The sequence below is a fragment of the Xiphophorus couchianus genome, chromosome 14, assembly GCF_001444195.1.
Source record: "Xiphophorus couchianus chromosome 14, X_couchianus-1.0, whole genome shotgun sequence".
In the NCBI taxonomy this organism is placed as follows: Eukaryota; Metazoa; Chordata; class Actinopteri; order Cyprinodontiformes; family Poeciliidae; genus Xiphophorus; species Xiphophorus couchianus.
The window spans coordinates 21064491-21083449 of record NC_040241.1 but is presented as its reverse complement, the minus strand read 5'-3'; the positions used below and the strand labels follow the sequence as shown (position 1 = coordinate 21083449).

General features: G+C 38.5%; 1 protein-coding gene across 1 annotated transcript in view; it reads right to left on the bottom strand.

Annotated features, from left to right (window-relative positions):
* LOC114157956 (dachshund homolog 2-like) overlaps nt 1-18959 on the bottom strand; it is a 102544-nt gene that overhangs the window by 12803 nt on the left and 70782 nt on the right. The window contains exons 3-7 of the mRNA XM_028039235.1: nt 13035-13145; nt 5592-5807; nt 3278-3447; nt 2219-2324; nt 854-928 (exon numbers count right to left, since the gene is read on the bottom strand). Of these exons, the coding sequence (XP_027895036.1) occupies nt 854-928; nt 2219-2324; nt 3278-3447; nt 5592-5807; nt 13035-13145 (678 nt within the window). The remainder of the gene's footprint in view (nt 1-853; nt 929-2218; nt 2325-3277; nt 3448-5591; nt 5808-13034; nt 13146-18959) is intronic.

Below are 18959 nucleotides of genomic sequence, written 5' to 3'. Positions count from 1 at the left end.
GGGAATAAGTTAATGTTCTTTAGTGTTTGAAACAAGAACCTCCAGAATGTTACAGCACTGCCCTGTTACCTAGCAACCCATGGCCGTTACCTAGCAACACAAGTTAAGTTCCAGCACATTTGGCCAGCTTGTTTTAGCTGATGGAAAACACAAGTGTTTTATTGTTGATTTAACCATCCAGAGAACACTTGCTTGTTGGTTGTGCTGGAGGCTCCACTTTTGCTTTTCAAAGATGTACGGTTGTACAATTGCGCATCTGTTTTTTAAAGTGACAAGAGGCCCTAAAAGTATAATGAACATGTTTAGTGTATTTATAACTCTGATCCCACATAAAAAAACAAAAAGAAGAAAATCACAGGTGGATGCTTTTACGTTTTATTTTGCCCGTATTGATCTTAATTCCCTCTGCTGATGTCTGCAGAGACACATCAGGAGCATGAATTATAAAATGTGGAGCGAGAGTGAAAAATTAGATGAACGGACCGCGTTAGAAGAATGGAAAACTCCAAGGGGCTTAAAGGGGAGGGGGCAGCATGCTTTTAGTGCATGATCCGCTGACCCCTTTTAGCCATGCCTTCTTCACTCCATCTCCCACCTTTTTCCCCTTCTATCTATCCATCTTTCCTGTGATTGATGGTTCAGAGACAGCTGATCAATGGCTGATGCTTCTGTTTCTCTGTTTGTGTTGATCTGAGTGTTTGTAGGGATACAGTGGATGAGAAAAGGCCTCCTAAGTGAGAACAATTTGTCAGATGTCCAAAGAAATTGGTTGATGGTTTAGATTAGTGTGGATAATGGAATATCCTCACTGGTGTAAGTGTGTGTGTGTGTGTGTGTGTGTGTGTGGTCCAACCTTTGTCCTTTGTTATTTTCTTGATGGGTGCAGCAGAGTTGGTCAGTGCAACATCAGCATCACCCGACACCAATCCTGTTTGAGAAAAGACACACACAGTCATTATCTAGGTGTGTGTGTGTGTGTAAACATGTGCAGTATGTAAGTTCTTACATCCATCCCCTACATGCAATTCATATTGACGTACTTCAGTATTTTAATAAAATAAGGAGCTAAAAGTTAATAAAACTGCTTAAATCCCACGTATAACTAAATTGGAACCACTTTACGAAAGGGTTTCGCTTACAGACGGCTAATAAATAACATATAAATATGTAATCCTCTCATCTATAAACTTTATAAATCATTAATAACTGGTTGAAAAGGAGAATATATGTTAAAATTATATTTACAAATGCTTATTATACTTACAGGGCAGTCTGAAATGTTACCATAACAACTTTAAATAAAATAGAACAGCCTTGTTCTAAAATGAACAGCCTTGGTTCACTATTTGGCAAGAAACTAGTAGCTTTTGTCTCCTTGTCACTCTTAAGTAATGCATAATAAACTGTTACTACTGATTTATGACGTGCTTAAAGATTAATTAATATATCTATGGACTTTTTAATAGCCACCTTATTGTAAAATGGTACAACTAAATATAATTGAATATTACTTACTCAAGATTTATCGCTGTACAATGGCTGCTGGAAAAGAAAAGTGGGTACCTGTGTATTTGCGATTCATGCTCAAAGATTTTTCTGCGGAACGTGACTCCTAATTATGATCTATTCTAAAATATTCAGAAAATGCACTTCAGTCAATTCTGGAGGTAAGGGTTCGCTTTTATCGTATAATTTATCATGATAAAGAATTTTGATTTATCGTCAAAGGTGTCCATCTCAATTACCTTGTCATAATTAGGAAGTTTTATGGTATTTTTACCAAATTCAAAACATGAAAATGGTGGAGTTTATGTCTAATTTTATTGGTTGGATCATTCAAATAAAAATGTCAGAATATTCTCAATGTTTTATTCTTACTTTATAGTGCAAGTCCCATTCACCCAAACCTTTTACACTGATTCATAGATCAAGAAGCAACTTAAGGTTCAATGTCTTGAACATGTGTTGGGTAAAACTGGATTCAACCTCCCAATCTTTTGATTGACAGACAGCTACTCTTCCACTGATCGACGGCATAAAAGAGCCTCTCATGGTTGCATTTATCAGTGTTTAGCTAATGTACAAACATGCTGTGAAGACTGAAAAGTTCAATGTGAAATAGTGTGTGTGTGTGGGGGGGGGCGGGGGGGGTATGCGGGTGTGTGTGTGTGTGTGTGTGTGTGTGTGTGCGTGGGTGTGGGTGTGTGTGTGTGTGTACCCAGTCTTTCAGGCGAGCTGGAGGCTGAGCTGCTGGGCTGTGACTGCAGAGGAGTGTTGGTTTCATCAACAGATGGAGACAGAGAGGGGCTGTCACACACTCTTTCCTAAAACCACAAGAAGAGGAGCGTCACACACCAACAAGTTAGAGAAACAAAAAACCAAAAGGTTTTCCCTCAAATGTTTAGTTAATTGGGTCACAAGAGGTATTCTTTAGGGGTTCAATGGTCATAATGTTCTGACTAATTGGTATAAAGGCTAAAAATATAAATAAAATTATGGGAAGATGAACTCACTGATGGGTTTTAGTCAACCCAATCTAAAAAAGATGAACTTTAATCGACTAATTTTGGTTGACAGAAGTTCTGTCAGAATGTTCTACAAAACAAACAAGTTTAATTAGTTGAAGTCTTGATGGTTATTGACAACATAAGCTTCCCAAGTTGAACGTAACACAATAAAAGCCCAAAATTTATGCTTGAAAAGCCATCTCAGGATGCTTTCACACCTGATTTACCAAAATGTAAACATTTGTTACATTTTCAGCTGATGTGGTTCACGTTCACACTGCTCTATGTCAAACAAACCAAACAATTTCAAAAACCAGTTTCCCTCCTCACCTGTGGGGGCGCTGCACCAAGAGCCATTGAAGGAAACGACACAAAAACTTCTGAATAAGAGAATAACGCAACTTTCTTCTTCACAAATTGTAAACAAAAACGAAGTCAGATTTTAGTGGTTGTAGGATTTATCTTTTGTCTTTGGTAAAAGACTGCGAAACATTTCTCCCATTAGTGTTAGACACGTTGGTTTGTTTTGGATGTATTTACCCAGAATGCCCTGTGCTGAAGTCCTTTTCCCACTTCAGTCTGCTTGGCATTCACATATGAACTTAAACCGTACCAAAGTTCATTTTAAGACTTGCAGTTGGACTAGAGTTTGCATCAGCGTTCGATTGACCATTCACACTTCCCCAAATGAACCAGACCTTCTAAACAAATGAACTGGAATTTAATTAAAACAGACCAAACTGGTCTGCGATCAGTTCTGCTGGTGTTACCTTGATGACAGGTGCGCGGTGAACGTGTGTGTGTATCTGCTGTGCGGCGGCGGCCATGTTTGCGATGGTGCTGAGGTGATTCATCTGGGACATGGCCATGGCCACGGACGCAGGCGGCAGCCCCATGGGCAGCAGAGGGTGGGGCATCATCATGAACGGCAGGTCCAACCCTGGAGGAACAGGAAGTTTTTACTTTTTTTAAACTGTGAAGCCTTTATTATTCTAACTTAATGCGAAATATAAGGTAATAGAACTTATTTTGGTTCAAAATCCATAATTTTGATGATTAAGATGCTGCGACATGTCGCTAAAAGCTCCATGTGTCTGAATTAAATTTATTCTTAAAAGATTGGGCCAGAATTTCTCCACTTACAATAATAACCAACGCAGATAATTTATTAAAGAAAAAAATGATCTTCTCACATCAGATCTTGATAACTTTATAGAAGCTTTTTTATTATTAAATAACTTTTTCTTGTAATTTTTAAGACTTTCTGGTAAAGTTGTCTCTTTATTCTGCGAATATTACTACTATGTTTTCACATTAAAACAATTTAAAATTAGTTGTTTTCTTCATACAACTCACAGAAGGAATGGTAAGTGCCACTTTTTGAAAATATTTTCTGTCATTTCTTTTTTTTAGAAAAAAAAAGAAAAATTGAAGCTGGAATGAAAAAAGAAAAAAAATTATAAATATATTTTTAAATTAAATTTTGGCCTTTTTTCATACCAGCTTTTATTTTTTGTTATGTATTTAATTTAGGCTAAAATTAAGTAAATAAAATAAAATAAAATATTTAATTTTGGCCCCTTTGGTACTCCATAGAAATGGTGTTAAAAAGCTCTCTTTTGCCTTTAATGAATACAATCACCTACAAACTATTTTTTCTTTTTATTCTGGTTACCTTTGGATGATATTAAAAACTGCCCAACAATATGAAACATTTAAGCTTTAACCTTTGACCTTGATGACCCGTTGCCCTAAAAACAGTCCCCATTTTCATAGTGGCGCTCCCGCTCCACGGACACACACACACGGCAGCTTTCTTTGCAATGAAACAATAACACTGATTGCTGTTGTCATGATGACTGAAGTGATAGAATAATCAATGTGAGTGTTTGTCGCTTCCTGCTGCCTGGTGTGAGAGTACAAATGCATTACTTCTGCAGAAAGAAAGGCCGAGTATCTGTTTGTTTGCCTGTCCATATGTGTGTGTGACCTGTGTGTGTGCATGTGTGTGTAATGGTGGTGTTGATGAATTGAGTCATTTAGTAGAGTGTGTGCTGATTAATCCAAACAGAGTGGTAATACAGGAGATGGGGACAGATTAAATGGCGTACATTAACAAATATTGCCATCTTTTAAACACGCAGTGTGAAGGCGTGTGTGTGTGTGTGTGCATGTGTGTGTGTAAGCTTGGAGTGGTATCCAGGGTTTCTGCCGGTTTCACCAACTCAAATTTAAGACTCTTTTAGACCATTATGAAGGAAATTTAAGACTTGTATCATGACAGACATGTATAAAATAAAATTGCGTGTTTTACATCATAGTGCCCAGCCCAGAATGTTGGGGCCTGGTTAGGGCTGGACAATATAGCTAAAAACAGATCACAATATAAGTCCATATCAATAATTATTGATTAGTGTTTTTGTTTTAAATATCTGAAATATTGCCAAACTGGTGTTGTGACCTTTCCTGTTTTATCCACAGTTTCCTCTCTGCAATGTTGTTTTGATTTTTAAGCAGCTTTGAGGCACAGTGGCAAAACCTTAAACTGCTGCTGCGCCAGTTACTCAACAGGCTGTTGCTAGGTAACCAAAGAGTGAGTGAGCTAGTTGATTCCACCAATCTAGCTTAGCTAAATGTGGCAGGTTCAGTGGCTGAAGCCTTTTCTCTGCCTACATCCCCCACAATGCTGTGCAGTTCTAGATTGGAGTTCATTGGAATTATTGAAAGGTCTTATCTATTGATACTGATCACATCCCAATATATATTGTTATTGACTTACTGTCAAACCCTAAGCCTTGTGTGGGTCGTGTGGCAAAGATGAACATTGTCTTTGCCACATGATAATTTACACTTACCCAAGAGAGACGCAAAACAGCTAGCTAGATAACTAGCTAGTGAGTAAGGATTATTAGCAGCTTGTTAGCAGTAGCTGTCTGCTTGTGACTCAAACTTTTGTCAGACAGAAAAATCTTACTAGAATAAATATTCCTACCACAATAAAAGGCCATCTTAAATTTAATTTTCGACACATGAATGCGAGTCCTTTTAAGGACTTCCTGGTTATCACTGTGGATGAATACTCACTGTTAGCCAGTAGCTGCTGCTGCTGCTGGAGCTGCTGCTGCTGACTGACGGCTCCCAAGGCGGACCCCCTCCCAGGACCTCCCGCTGCACCTCCTCCTCCACCTGCTGCTCCTCCTCCCACCGCCGGGGCGCCACCGCCGCCTCCTCCTCCTCCGCTGTGGGCTCCAGCAGGGGGGCTGGTCAGGCGCTCTTTATCCCAGGAACACTCACTCCCTCCTGGGTAGAGGTGCACACATTTATATGCAATCAGTGATGAAGACTATCGGAGCCAGAATGACACACAGGACTCACCTTCCTCATTTATAACCAGCATTAACTAGTCTCCACACATTAACACGTTTGTTTCCAGATGGCTGTATTAACCTAGTTCCAGCAATCCAAGGCAGGACTCAGTGAACAGGAAAAATATTCCTCCAGGCTGGATCAAGCTGACACCTGTGATTTATCAGCACTCATAACTAAAAACGCATCATTCAGGATGGTTTATGGGCAGCGGTGTACAGTCATATTCAATAAATTACAATATATATTCTGATGAGGCTCGTTTGGCAGATTAAAAGGACATTTAAGAAAGTATTGAACACACTTTCCTGACGCTGTAATTTACTACTATTTTAGGAATAATCTTTCTATTATTTAACAGATTAATTTATTAATCAGATAAAAAGATTCTAGAAAAAAATGTACATTTTAAACTTTTCAAAATGAGAAATTCACCAACTTTCAACTTTTTTCTAGAAAATTTCCGAAATTAATACTTGCACATTTTTAGCTTTTCAAGTTCAGAAATTTCCGCGTTTTTTCTAGAAAATTTCTTTAAAATAATCTAAACATTTGAGTATTTTGGCAGAAATTTACTCCTTTTTCCTATCAACAGGCCCTCATACATACACCGTCTCAAAATTAGAAATACATTGATGGATGCAAAAACAACTCAATTTATTTCTCAAATAAGAAAATACACATTTTATTGCCTAAAATGCAATTAAAAACATTTATTTAGCAAAATAAAATGCTGAAAATAAATGCAGATGTGTCTTTGTATCCAAATTTGCATCTGGATCCTTTGTACTTCTAACGTGGAAATCTCAGCCCTTTTTGCTTAAATTAACATCGATACAGGCTGATCTGTTCATTATTATATGAATTAAACAATTAATAACTGGATAGCAAAAGGTGCTTGATAGAAGATTTTATTTTTATTTTAACAGAATTTGAATAATGGGAAGCTAATGTTGCCCTTGAGGCGTAGGATATATTTACACAGAAAGGTTTTTTTTCATATTAAGTGCAAAATTATTAAACTTTTTGAAGAGTTTTGTCTTGATTAATGCTCTGACTGTTGTTTTTTTCAGCAAATAGGCTTTTTTAAAGTCTGTATGTTTATCTTAATCAATTTCAATATTCAATTCACCCCAATTAGGCCTATTAATCATTTGTGGCCTACACTTTTAATTAAGCCCACATTTTTGTATTAGTTTCTGGAACTGAGCGAAACTTAATTTTCCTGAGATTCTCAGAATTAGTTGTCACAAAACCACTGAACTATTTAGAGATTTAAGGATAAAAATATTTTCCACGGTTTCTGATTTAATTCTTTGAAATAGATCTGTAAGTCTTTAGTATTTTAACAGAGATGGAAATAAATTATTTATTTTTGTTTTGAGATGATTATAGTCATTTTAATTGATATATATTGATATATTTTCTCTGTTCTTGCTTGGCAGAACGGAGAGCAAACAGACTGAAGGTAAATCAGTAACATTAACCTCCGCTTCCACTTTTTCCTCTACTTTAACGTTGGTCTCTGCACTTTTCGATTCTATTACTCATAATTGTGTTAGTCTCTTCCTGGACCATTTTTCAGATGTTCTCTCCAGAGAGAGGGAAGATGGTGTTTCCTGTAATTCATCACATGAGCTGAACCCGACCTGTTCTGTATGTCGAGTCGGTTCTGACCCAGCAGGTTGAGGCCAAACTTTGCACTTTAATAAAACAGAGATTAGAGCAGATCTGGGGTTAAAGTTTCCTTAATGGACAGCAGAAAAACCAAACAACTGCTTCGTAATTACCAAAAGAAAACTTTACGGGATATAAAGACGTTTAAACACAAAATGTCTTAAACAGAATAGATGTTTGTATTTTTATGACTGGATGATGACGAAATTAGAAAAATTTAAATAAAGTCTATCCCTCCGACTAACTAATAAACCGATTAACAAACGTTACTTTTAATTAAATTTGAAACATTTGAAATAAATAATATATGGTACACAATAACAGTAGTTTCTTGATATTAAAACCAAATAAGAAAAGTAACTTTATTTGACTACGTTTTTAAAAATTTACTGAAAAATTTAGCTGTAAATGATCAAAACTAGCATTTTGCTGAGGTTTAAACACGTTGTTTCTTTAAGCCACTCTTAAAGAGAACATGTCAGTTAACAAGGGCAGACATCTGTTGTCCACCAGACAGGGAAAAAAACCAAAAAATTAATTAACTGAACTTTAGTTGAAAAGAACTGAGATGAGATTACATGTTTCTCCATTGGTTGTAAATAAGTACCTTAAAAAAGCTGCACAATTTAAAATGAAAAACCATAAATACGAGAGAATGTGTTACCGCAACAATTAATTGAAACCTAATGATGGTTCTGAGTCCAGATGGGAAATTTTGATTTAGAATCAGAACTATAGTTTGAACAAACAAAAAACAAAACAAACGCTTTATTCCTGCTGTTTCTACGGAAGATAACAGGTTAGAAATGTCTCTTTTTCGCTTGGTTCTGAGTATTTTGTTGCAATTTTTAATTTTAAATTAAAAATTTGTGGCTCTAAACTACAAAATATTAGGGCCACGCTAAGAAAATAAAAATAGAAAAGTTGAGAATAAAGTCAAAATAATATGAGAATAAAGTTATAGCATTTCAAGAATTATCATAATACTCCAACTTTATTCTGCTAAGATTATGACTTTATCCTCTTAATGTGCCTATTCTCGAAATATTGACTTTATTCTCATATTATTGCGACCTTACTCTCGCATTATTTCAAATTTATTTTTGTAACATTATGATTTTATTCTTGTAATTTTATTTTTTATTAGTATGGCCCTAATACTCTGTTGCACTAAACATGAGATGATAAAAAAAAACCTTCATCTTTATCGGGTTTAGGCTCTAAAACAAGTTTTTTACAGCAGGAAATCTGACAAAATGCATCTAAACATCAGGAAAAAAACGTTTATTGTAGCTTCCCAGCATTTTAAACGTGCCGATTATTAACCAGCAGAGACAATTGATGTTTTAAGCGGAGTCAGATGAATTTATGACATTAATAAATTATTAAAAGCTTCCCACTGTGTCAGCTAACTCAGCCTGATTATTAACAATGACAACGTTCTGTTTGACTGGAAAATGTATTTAATGGCCGTCTCTCTTCACGCCGCTCGCTCTCTCTCCTCCTCTGTGTGATCCTGCCTCGGTCGCCCTCCACACCTCTGCCTCCGCTCCACGGTTCTCCCGCTCATCCATCTTCATCTCCCTCCATTAGTTTGAATTAGCGACCGTCTCTCTCTATTATTGCCTACTGAATTCCCTGCGCTCAGTGTGTGTGGACGACAGCTGGGCCTCGTCGCTGCTGCCATTTACACCGGGGAAGAAAAGAAGAATAAACAGATGGGCAGATGTTCTCTCTCTTTCTCTGGCTCTTCTCTCTTTTTTTTTTGTTGCTTGGCCTCTGTCACTTTTTGGTCTTTTCAACATCTTCTCTTTGTCTGTCAGTCTGGTGCACCTAAATCTTGGAGCTTTTTCTGCTAAAGTTTGGTATTATTGCAGTTTTCCAAATTTAGCAAAGCTAAATTTAGTTTATACAAACCTCAGACATGGCTTCCAACTGGAAGACATTCACCTTTTATTCACCTGGTTAGAGGACCTGGCAACATTCTGAGCTAATGGCGTCAACACTTCTAACTATACATTCTTAGAAATTTGCTGAAACGCGTCTTTTACATCAAAGTCTCCTGTTGCAATAATCAATCAATAAATAAATTATTCACATGATAAATTAAAACAAGCTCAATCATTTCCACTTGCATCTCTTTTCTCTCTCTCAACCAAAAGCAGGTTGATAAAAGTCTTAAGTTTGGTACTTTGGTCTGAACTAACCCTTTATTTGATGGGCGGTTTTGTTTACACAGACTTTATAATTCATTTCTGTTGTTTCGTTCATTTATTTTGTATATTTAAAATGTCTTCAGTGTAAAATTTTCATTGACATTTAAATTTATGGATCTTTGAGAATCTGTTCTAGCTTTATTATGCCATCAGTACCATTATATTACTGGAAAATGTTTCAAAACAACAATATTATTATTGCAACAACATGTTGGACAATTTATCGGCCGGCAAAATGTGTTATCTTAACAGATCTAGATCTGTTCTAGACCCAGATCTAGAATATCTGGTTCTAGATGTGTTTTATCTTCCAACTTTTAGATACGTCCCGTTTCTGCACACTTGGATCTAATGAGTGCAGAGCTAAAAGATGTGATTTTATTGTGGAGTGTTGGCGAAACGAAGAATCTAAAGTGTTAAAATGATGTTTCTCCTGCTGTGGAAAACCAAACCAGTTCTTTGCTGTGATCTGTAGGACCAGTTCAGAACCAGTTTACTTCTGCAAATTATAGACTAAAAATCCTTAAAGAATATTTAGTTGAGCTTTCTAGTGGCCAGTGCAGATTTATTCAAGGGTTTTATGTTGAGTAGTTGTGCATTAAAAGCCTTTGCTGCAGTTTCACTGTCGTTTCCCACAGGAATCTGGAATAAAATCTCATTTACAAGTGTTTCAAACCAACAAGTTAAGTCTGTTTTTTCCCATCCTTCCCCTTTTATTCACCTGTTTATCTTTTCTTTATCATGATTATTTGGCTTTTATTTCCTCATCTCCACCTAGTTTCACTCTCTTCCTCTTGTGACACATAGACGGTTTCCGTTGACATGAAACTCGTTTTTTTTCTCTCCATCTCTCCTGTCATTCATCCCTCGCTCCAATCTGTGTTTTTCTCATTTTTATTCTGTCACCGCGTGCCGAACAGGCCCGAGCCAAACCCCAGAGCATCTTTTCTTTTTCTCCCCCTTTTCCTCTCGCCCTAAATATCCCTTTCTCTCCCCCACCTCCTCCTGTATCCTCCCTCGTTTTATTTTCTTTTTCATTTCATACGCTGGTTCCTCTCTTCTATTGTCCACCACAGTTTCCCAGGCCGGTGTGAGTGTCTCGCACAAAGAAAACAAGGTCGGACAATGAAAAGAAGGCTCACCGTGAGCGCACAAAAATCACTCCGAATGAAAGAAAAGAAGACAGAAGAAGGCGTAGAAAAAAAGAGAGCAGGGGGGAATAAATAAAAAACGACTTGGCGAAAGAATGAAATGACAGTGGAGAGGAAGAGTAACTCTATCAACCCATTTGCCAGGTCAGCTGAAGAAAAGGAGAAAACGGAGAAGAATCAGGGTGGAAACAAATGAAAGGATCGCTCCTTCCTTTATTTTCTTTCTGCTTTTTGTTTTTTGCTTCTTTAATAATTCAGAGAAACAAACAGAAGAGATTGAGTGTCCAAGTTTTATAGGTAACGTGTAAAAAAAAACAAGAACAGTTCAGACCTGAATAGTTTCATTTGCTTAGATTTTAAAGTTATTGAACGGTTTTTGTTGCAGGTATCAGGTCAGAACCACACCTTCTAAAAAAGGAACAAAAACATGACATTCTGAAAGGATTTCATTGGGAATCAGCAACTGTTTGAGAAACAAAAGTCGATCCAGTCACTTAGGAAGGAAGAGATGCATCGGTAGCAGGGAGAACTGCAGCCTTGAGAAGTCTGTCATCAAGAAGCTTCACCGGGAGTGACTGACGAATCCTAGAAATGGGCTAGAAGCGTCTTTTCTGGGTTAATGAGAACCAGAACCGGACTGTTGCTCATTGATCCAAAGTCCTGTTTTCAGATAAAAATACATTCTCCACTTCATTTGGAAACCGAGGTCCCATCATCTGGAGGAAGAGTAGAGAGGTTGCCAGAAGTCCAGAGTGAAGTTTCCAGTCAGTATTGGTTTGGGTCGCCATGTCAGCTGCTGCTTCTGGTCCACTGGGTTTCCTGAAATCAGCCGCCTACCAGGATATTTCAGACTTCCTGCTTCCATCTGCTGACAAGTTTTCTACAGATGCTGATTTTATTTTCCAGTTGGATTTGGTACCGACCCACACTGCCAACAGTACCAACAGTGGTCCAATCACCATGGTGTTCCTGTTCCTGATTGGCCAGCAATCTGGCCTGACCTTTAACCCCATAGAGATTCTACTGGCTCTTGTGAAAAAAATGTCAGTTGACCTGAAGGCAACAAACCAATCTGGGCTTCCAGAACCTCAGCAGAACCAGGCTGATCACATAAAATATCAACTTTTATTAACTATATGTTATATTTTCATTTTCTGAGATGCTGAATTTTGGGATTTTATCATCTGTGAGCCGAAATCACCAAAACTACAAGTAATAAAGGTTTAAATATGTCACTAATTAATCTATATAATAATATGACGTTATTTGTTTTGAACTAAACTCACAGAGTTTTTTCAACAAATCTCTCTGTCAGTAAACTTCTGGAGATTATTTTCTTAGGGTTTTCTGAGTCTAATGTAAAAACCTAAAAAACTAGGATAAGGTGCAACTACAGTTGAATTTAAACCTTGATTATTATTGTCACTTTTTCTGTCTGGGCCCCAAAGTTTGGGAATCACTGCTTCATGATGTGTTGAATCAAGGCAATGAGCAAAATAAAGAGTCAAAATTAAATCAAACAACTGAACAGTAACTGGATTTAGAGCATGAAAAGGAGTTGAACACTTGAAAGATTCACACTTCCTTCTGGATCTCTTTACACATGATTCACATGCAAGTCAAAGTCTACTTCATGGTCAAGTCATCATATGTGCTAGACATACAAGAAATCAAAATAATGTTTCTCAAAAAACAAGAAAAGTAGACTAAGTTTAAAGAAGTTGTGCTGACGAAGTCCTTGTTATCCTGAGAAGAACACAGTAAACCAGATGTTTCCCAGGCTAGTTCCAGGGTTATTACAAGCTCCTTTCTTCTTCCATTCCTCTAGTTTCTCAAGTTGCTGATACGGTTAGTTTTGTTCATTTTGCTGATGCGAACACAAACTAACAGTCTAAAGGCCTGATAAGGTGGGTGTAGAGTTCATTACAGCGCACAGAAAGAACAAACGGCCTTAAAAAGTTTAACTCGTCTCCAGGGGTTTCTCTAGATTATTGCTAATGTTCACACAAAACTTCCACAGTGTCCCCATGTTTGGACTCCTTTCCGGAGTCAGACTGTGAGAAGCAACTTTACTCATCGTTTCCCAGCATGCCTGTGTTAGCGTTAGCGTGCAGCACCTGTGTTGGAGTGCAGGTCGTCGTTGTCGGACTCGTTGCCGTTCTGGAGACTCATCATCATCTTCATCTTCTGCAGTTTCTGGAGCTCTGCCATGGCGGCCGCCGTCAGTCCTTAAACACACACACATCACTACTGTTAGTCATCTTGTTGTCATCACAGTCAGCTGATTTGAAACCCATCAACTCTAATGTTCCTCACAGCGAGCCAATCACAAACCAGCAGTCTAGCCATGGCCTGCTGTTACCCAGGATGCCTTTCTGCACACAGAGTGACGGTCAAGACGGGTCGATGTCAAACTCTTTTCAGCGCGAGTGTTTAGAGCAGTTTTAGACACCTCAGGCCTGGTGTACATTAACTCACACACAGCTACACACACATGAACACCGAGTCTTTTGTAAGGAACAAGATCCTCGGCTCTGTGCGCTGACCTGGAACTGACTTCTATACACAACAACCAGCAGAGTGAGAGAGATGACCCTCTGTCGGGGTGTGCGCGCGGGTGTGTGTGTGTGTAAGCGTGCAGGGTAGCTTTTGCATTGTGCCGAGTGCTTTTATGTTTAAATGTGTGTGTGTGAGAAAGAGAGAGAGGGGTATGCATTCATGCTTATCTCTGCATACTTTCGTGTGTGTGTGTGTTTAGGTCAGTTGGTTTTGCCCCGGTCACGCTTGACGGCCTTGCAGGAATGTCCATTACACACTGTACAGTTGTCTGTAAGCTATAAAGAAAACAATGTAGAGGGGAGAGAGGGATGGAGGGAGGAGGAGTTTGAAATTTAATTTGAAGCAGAATGGATGGATTGATGGAAGGTTGACTGGATGGATGGATGAGTGAGGTATGAAGGGCAGAGCTGTTCGCAGGTTAATCTAACCTAGACAAAGTAATACATATAGCCACATTTTCCGCTGACTGATGCAGAGTAGAAGTTCATCTCTTATAAATATGTGTATACATCTACTTTTTCACTGATATGTTAAAGGCATCGACTTTGATCCAATGATATAAAACACATGGAAATAAAAAAGTTCTTTACTACAAATGTTGTGTGTACTAATAATGTTTTAGGGCTATTTGTAATTTAGAAGCAGAATAAAAGAAAAATAGACTTAAGTTGCTTTTGCGAAAACAAATATTTTCTTTCAAATGCCAGTAGATAGCCCAACATAAATAATTTTGTTTCAGGTGTTAAGATGCAGTTAGTCAGCGTGGGGCGCAGCGCTATTCACCGCCTCGTCACCAGCATATTGCACTCATGTCATGCTATGTATCGTAATAATGCTAAAAAAATGTTCTGCAACTCACCCTGAGAAACTTTCTACCGGTACCTTCAGGTTTTCTTTCTAGTGACCTGGTCTTAAGCCATTTATCCAATATTATTTTTAAACACAATCCTTTGGTAAGCTAACTGTAACGTCGCACGGTGAGCTCACATCATGGCAAAGAAACGGTCCTTTACATGCAGTACCTCACAGACCACTAGGGGGCTCCCACCACACAGTTTGAGAATGACCACTTTAATTCTGTAAGTTGCTAAGTTTGGTGTTTTACCTGCTTGGTTGTGACCCTTTGGCTGTAAAAATAACATCTAAACTTCTAAAATGCAGAAGACTTTCCATGAAATTACTTCGCCTCAAAATTTGAGAAGTCCAACGGCTCCCACATCCTGGGGTATACTTCAATGTGGACTCAAAAGCAAACACGTCCTGTGTTACACGGTAAACTCTGTGTTACACGGTAAACTCTGTGTTACACGGTAAACTCTGTGTTACATGGTAAACTCTGTGTTACATGGTAAACTCTGTGTTACATGGTAAACTCTTCACATTGACCTGTATGCGACACCAAGCTGATAAGGTTGAGAGTCAGCGGCATCTCTGCCATTCGCTTTATTTTTGGAACAGCAACTGATTAGAAAATATAGAAACTTGTAGGGTATATCAATAAGGACTTTAAGAAAACAAAAAAAATCGTGGAAAGAAATAACTCAAATCCAGAGTAAGGACGAAAAACCTCTGACGCCATTGCTGAAATTGTAGAAAATGAAGAAATTTATCTTGAGAAATTTAGCAAATGGGTATGATTGGCTCTGAAAGTGTACCAATTTCTGCTCAACCCTGACGTGATCCGATACAGTTTTATCAGCATATTGGATTACCTTCTACCTGCACATCTCGGCATTCAATGGCACACAAAAGTGAAAGCAGAGAGTAAGACAGAAACTTGCTAATTTGAGAAAGACAAAGCTTTCAGTCAATCACCACATGGTGATAAGTTGGACCTGCAGGCAAGGTTGGCTGCCACCAAAACCTGAGAAAACCAGGTCTTGGTGGGCAATGTCTGGAAAGAGTTTCTATCCAAATTGACGAAGACTTCCAGTTGTTGTGGTTTGAGGGTTAGTGGTGTCTACCATTCCGGCATTGATCATCCATTGGTGGTCACAGTCAAGCATAAGGAGGCTCAAGGAAGCCAAAAAGAAGAAAATGCAACTTTCAGTTGGCCTCAAACAAGTTGGAAACCTGTCTTGGGACAACACCTAGGTAGTGGCAGTCCAGGTTGGTGGTCTCAAATTTGAAGAAAGTGGACCAGAGACCAACTATGAATGATCACAATTCTCACCACCCGGGGGAAACGGTACTTCGAGGCTGAGCAGTGTTCAATGTAGTAGATTTTTGGCAAATATATTTTTATGACATCTCTTAAACAGACGGGGATTTTCAGCTAACAATACATTATAAGTGAACACAACAGCAGCTGTTGAAAACATTTAACAAGGTCTTCAAGTTGAAGTGTAGGAGTTTGAAGTTTAAGAGAGAGTACTTAGGAACAGAAGAAATGAAGGGGAAGAAAATGAAGTCCCTGTGTGGGGTCAAAACTGTATTTACAGATTGATTACTGCTCTGAAGAACACCTTGACCCTCCAACGCACTTCAGGTTGCATGTAGAGATACATAGGTAAACACACACACACCCCCTCACACAAGTACACGCAGATTCGGACACAGAGTCAGAACGCCCGCTTCGCCTCAGTGCAACCAGGAGTCGATCAATATTGAGGGCAGAGCCACAATGCTGTTCTCCATCATGACTATCAAACACACACACACACACCCCTCTCTGCTTCTCTTTCTGTCTCAGATCGATGGCTGTCCGCTGTGTCCACGGTTACCGAGCATCGACCCCCGTCGTAAATGGCGACCACGGAACCTGGGGAATTAGTGTGTGATTGATTGACAGACTGCTTCAAAGACACCAGCACCATATAGACCTCTCTTTCTCTCTCTCTCTCTCTCTCTGTGTGTGCGTGTGTGTGTGTCGGAGACAATATATATTTTCCTGCGTACCTGGGAGAGTGTGTGTGTGTGCGTGTGTGTGTCAGTGTTCCCCTGTGGCCTGTCTGCACCTCATTTACCCATCTGTTTTTCCGTTCCTGTGCATCTTAATGCTTTTCGAAGGGCGGATGGAGGAAAGAAGAAGTCGTAAGAGGGAGAAAATAAAAAGACGCATTACACAAATTGAGAAGGAAAGCAGTGAGTCATCATCATAACATGAGAATACAGAAAACATTAGAGATAAGATGAGTGTAAACTTTGCTGTGACTGACTTTGGCGTTGATGCACTAATCTACAACATCTTTGTGACTTTTATTTCAGCTGTACTGCTCGGGTTGGGCTGCAATGTGGTATTTAAATACATATTGCTATCCAAAAAGGCAAGCAATATGGGATCCGGAGGAACATTATCATTAAAAACTGATGAAAGTTCATTTTTGGAGATGTAAAGTTTGGCAGTAACCCATAAGCTACCAAAATCCAGAATATGTTACTGCAGTTAAAACTCTTGCCAACTGAAAGAAAACAATCACAGAGATGCTTTGATACACTAACACTAAATAAATGCTACAAGAACACAGGATTCAGCTGGAAAGTTTGACTTATAGACGGATTTCTGATGAAACATAACATTATCTTTCCATGTCCATAAACACAAGCCACCTGGACCTCACAGGTACAAGCGGCCACATTAATACTACTTTCAGTAATGTAAGGTTTTCACTTCATAGGACTTGTGATTTCTACAATGCCCATTCAAAGTAGGAGAAGAAAAAGGAACTGTTCAGAAAGAATAAAGAAATTTCTCGACCAGGAAACCAATGTCCTTGTAGTTCTTGAGAAATAAGTTATCCATATAGGAAAAACAAAATAATCTCTCCTCATTGTAGTTCTTAACAAGTGTCATTGTTTTACAAAGTGTTACAAAGATTTGGATGAGATGTAGAACTTTGCAGAAAGCCCAAGAAGACCCTAGTTAGGGGTATCGTCCTCAAGGGCAAGTCTACTTTAACTTTTAGATTCATATCAACGCGCCTGAATCAAATAAATGGTTTCATTTGCAGGAATCTGTAACTTGGCTGAATGCTGAAGAGGAAATTAAGACATTTGATTCCAGCAACACCTAATATTTGAAAGACTACGGCTTTCAAGAACTGCAGTTTGAACCCCTGACCTTGTGGAAGACAACAAGGCAGAGGTCAAATTCAAATAGACAGTGTTTGGATTTGACCAGAGTGAACTTCGACGTGTCACATTAAATGATAAGAACATTTTGAGAACTATTTCTCTTTTGCTTAGTTTATGTTGTTCTATTGTTTGTTTTGAAAGAACAGCAGGTGCTTGTTGTGTAGGTTTATAAGAAAAGCTTAACTGGTAATAAAAAAAAAATTAAGTGACCCAACTCCAATGCAAGCAAATCATCCGTTTTCCAAAATCATTGGTTCACTCTTAATGTCTCTGGAAGAACCAAGAAATTATACTGGTCCAACAATGACTGAAGATGCTTGATGATAAATGGAAAATCAAGAAATCTATAAAATCAGTAAAATTATAACTTTGCGGTTGTTATTTGGCGGAGTAGGCAGGTATATCTATATGTTTATTGGACATGGATAGACGTATAGTCCCCATCTACCTGTGGGACAGTTTCGTAAAAGTGGACGGTGAGGTATAGAAGTACTACAAAAAAATCTACTTCAAAACTATCTCTAGTGTGAACAAGGCCTTAGTTGAGTGAAAACAGAAATCCACACTTCAAGCTATACTGTTTAAAATAAACATCAGAATTGGTCGATTAGCTTAAGATCCATGCAGCTGTTCCTCTTAGTCAGGCACTTGAAACCTGTTTTTTATGTCAGTTGGTACCTGGACAGAGTTGTAGCAGATGAAGACTTGTATCATCTTGTATCTTCAAGATGATACAAGTCAGTTTTACATCCAAACTGTTAGTTTTCTGTACCATCAATCTGCCTAAACTACAATTCCTTTTTCTGCTTCATAACCTAAAAGCTAAGTCAAAATTTGGCAAGATAAAACCAACTAAGATGTCCTCTCTGTATGCTACCTGCACACGCTCTTTCATGGCTTCATATTTGCTGCTGCTGGTGATCTTCAAGACCACTGAACCCCCCACTGAGCTTGCGTGAAACCCTCCCCATTTGCCAGTCATTGTAAATATTTAATTGACTGCACCTACATTTCAGAAGGAGTGCTCTAAGAGACGGAGTGACACTTTGAATAAAACAAAACAGGGAAACGGAGAAATTGCTCTTTGTGTTCTGGATTTAGAAACACACGTCTGGATTTTTTTTGTTGTTTGTTTTGCTTCCTTTTTATTCTTGCGAGCACTTAGGAGCGCCAATTTACAAATGCAGTAGATTGCTCTTGTGCTGAGTCAAAGAGATTTCAGCTCAGCACTCTGGCACTTAGATCGCCCATCTTCAGCTTTCACCAACTGTCCAAGACGCCCATTTGAAGCCATTCTGCGCCAGCCATTTTGGGCTATTTCTAATAACCTCAGTGACTTTAAAGTAATTGTATCTGCACGTTCTTTGGCTCTCAGATGTTATTGCATAAGTAAATTACTCCAGAGGCAT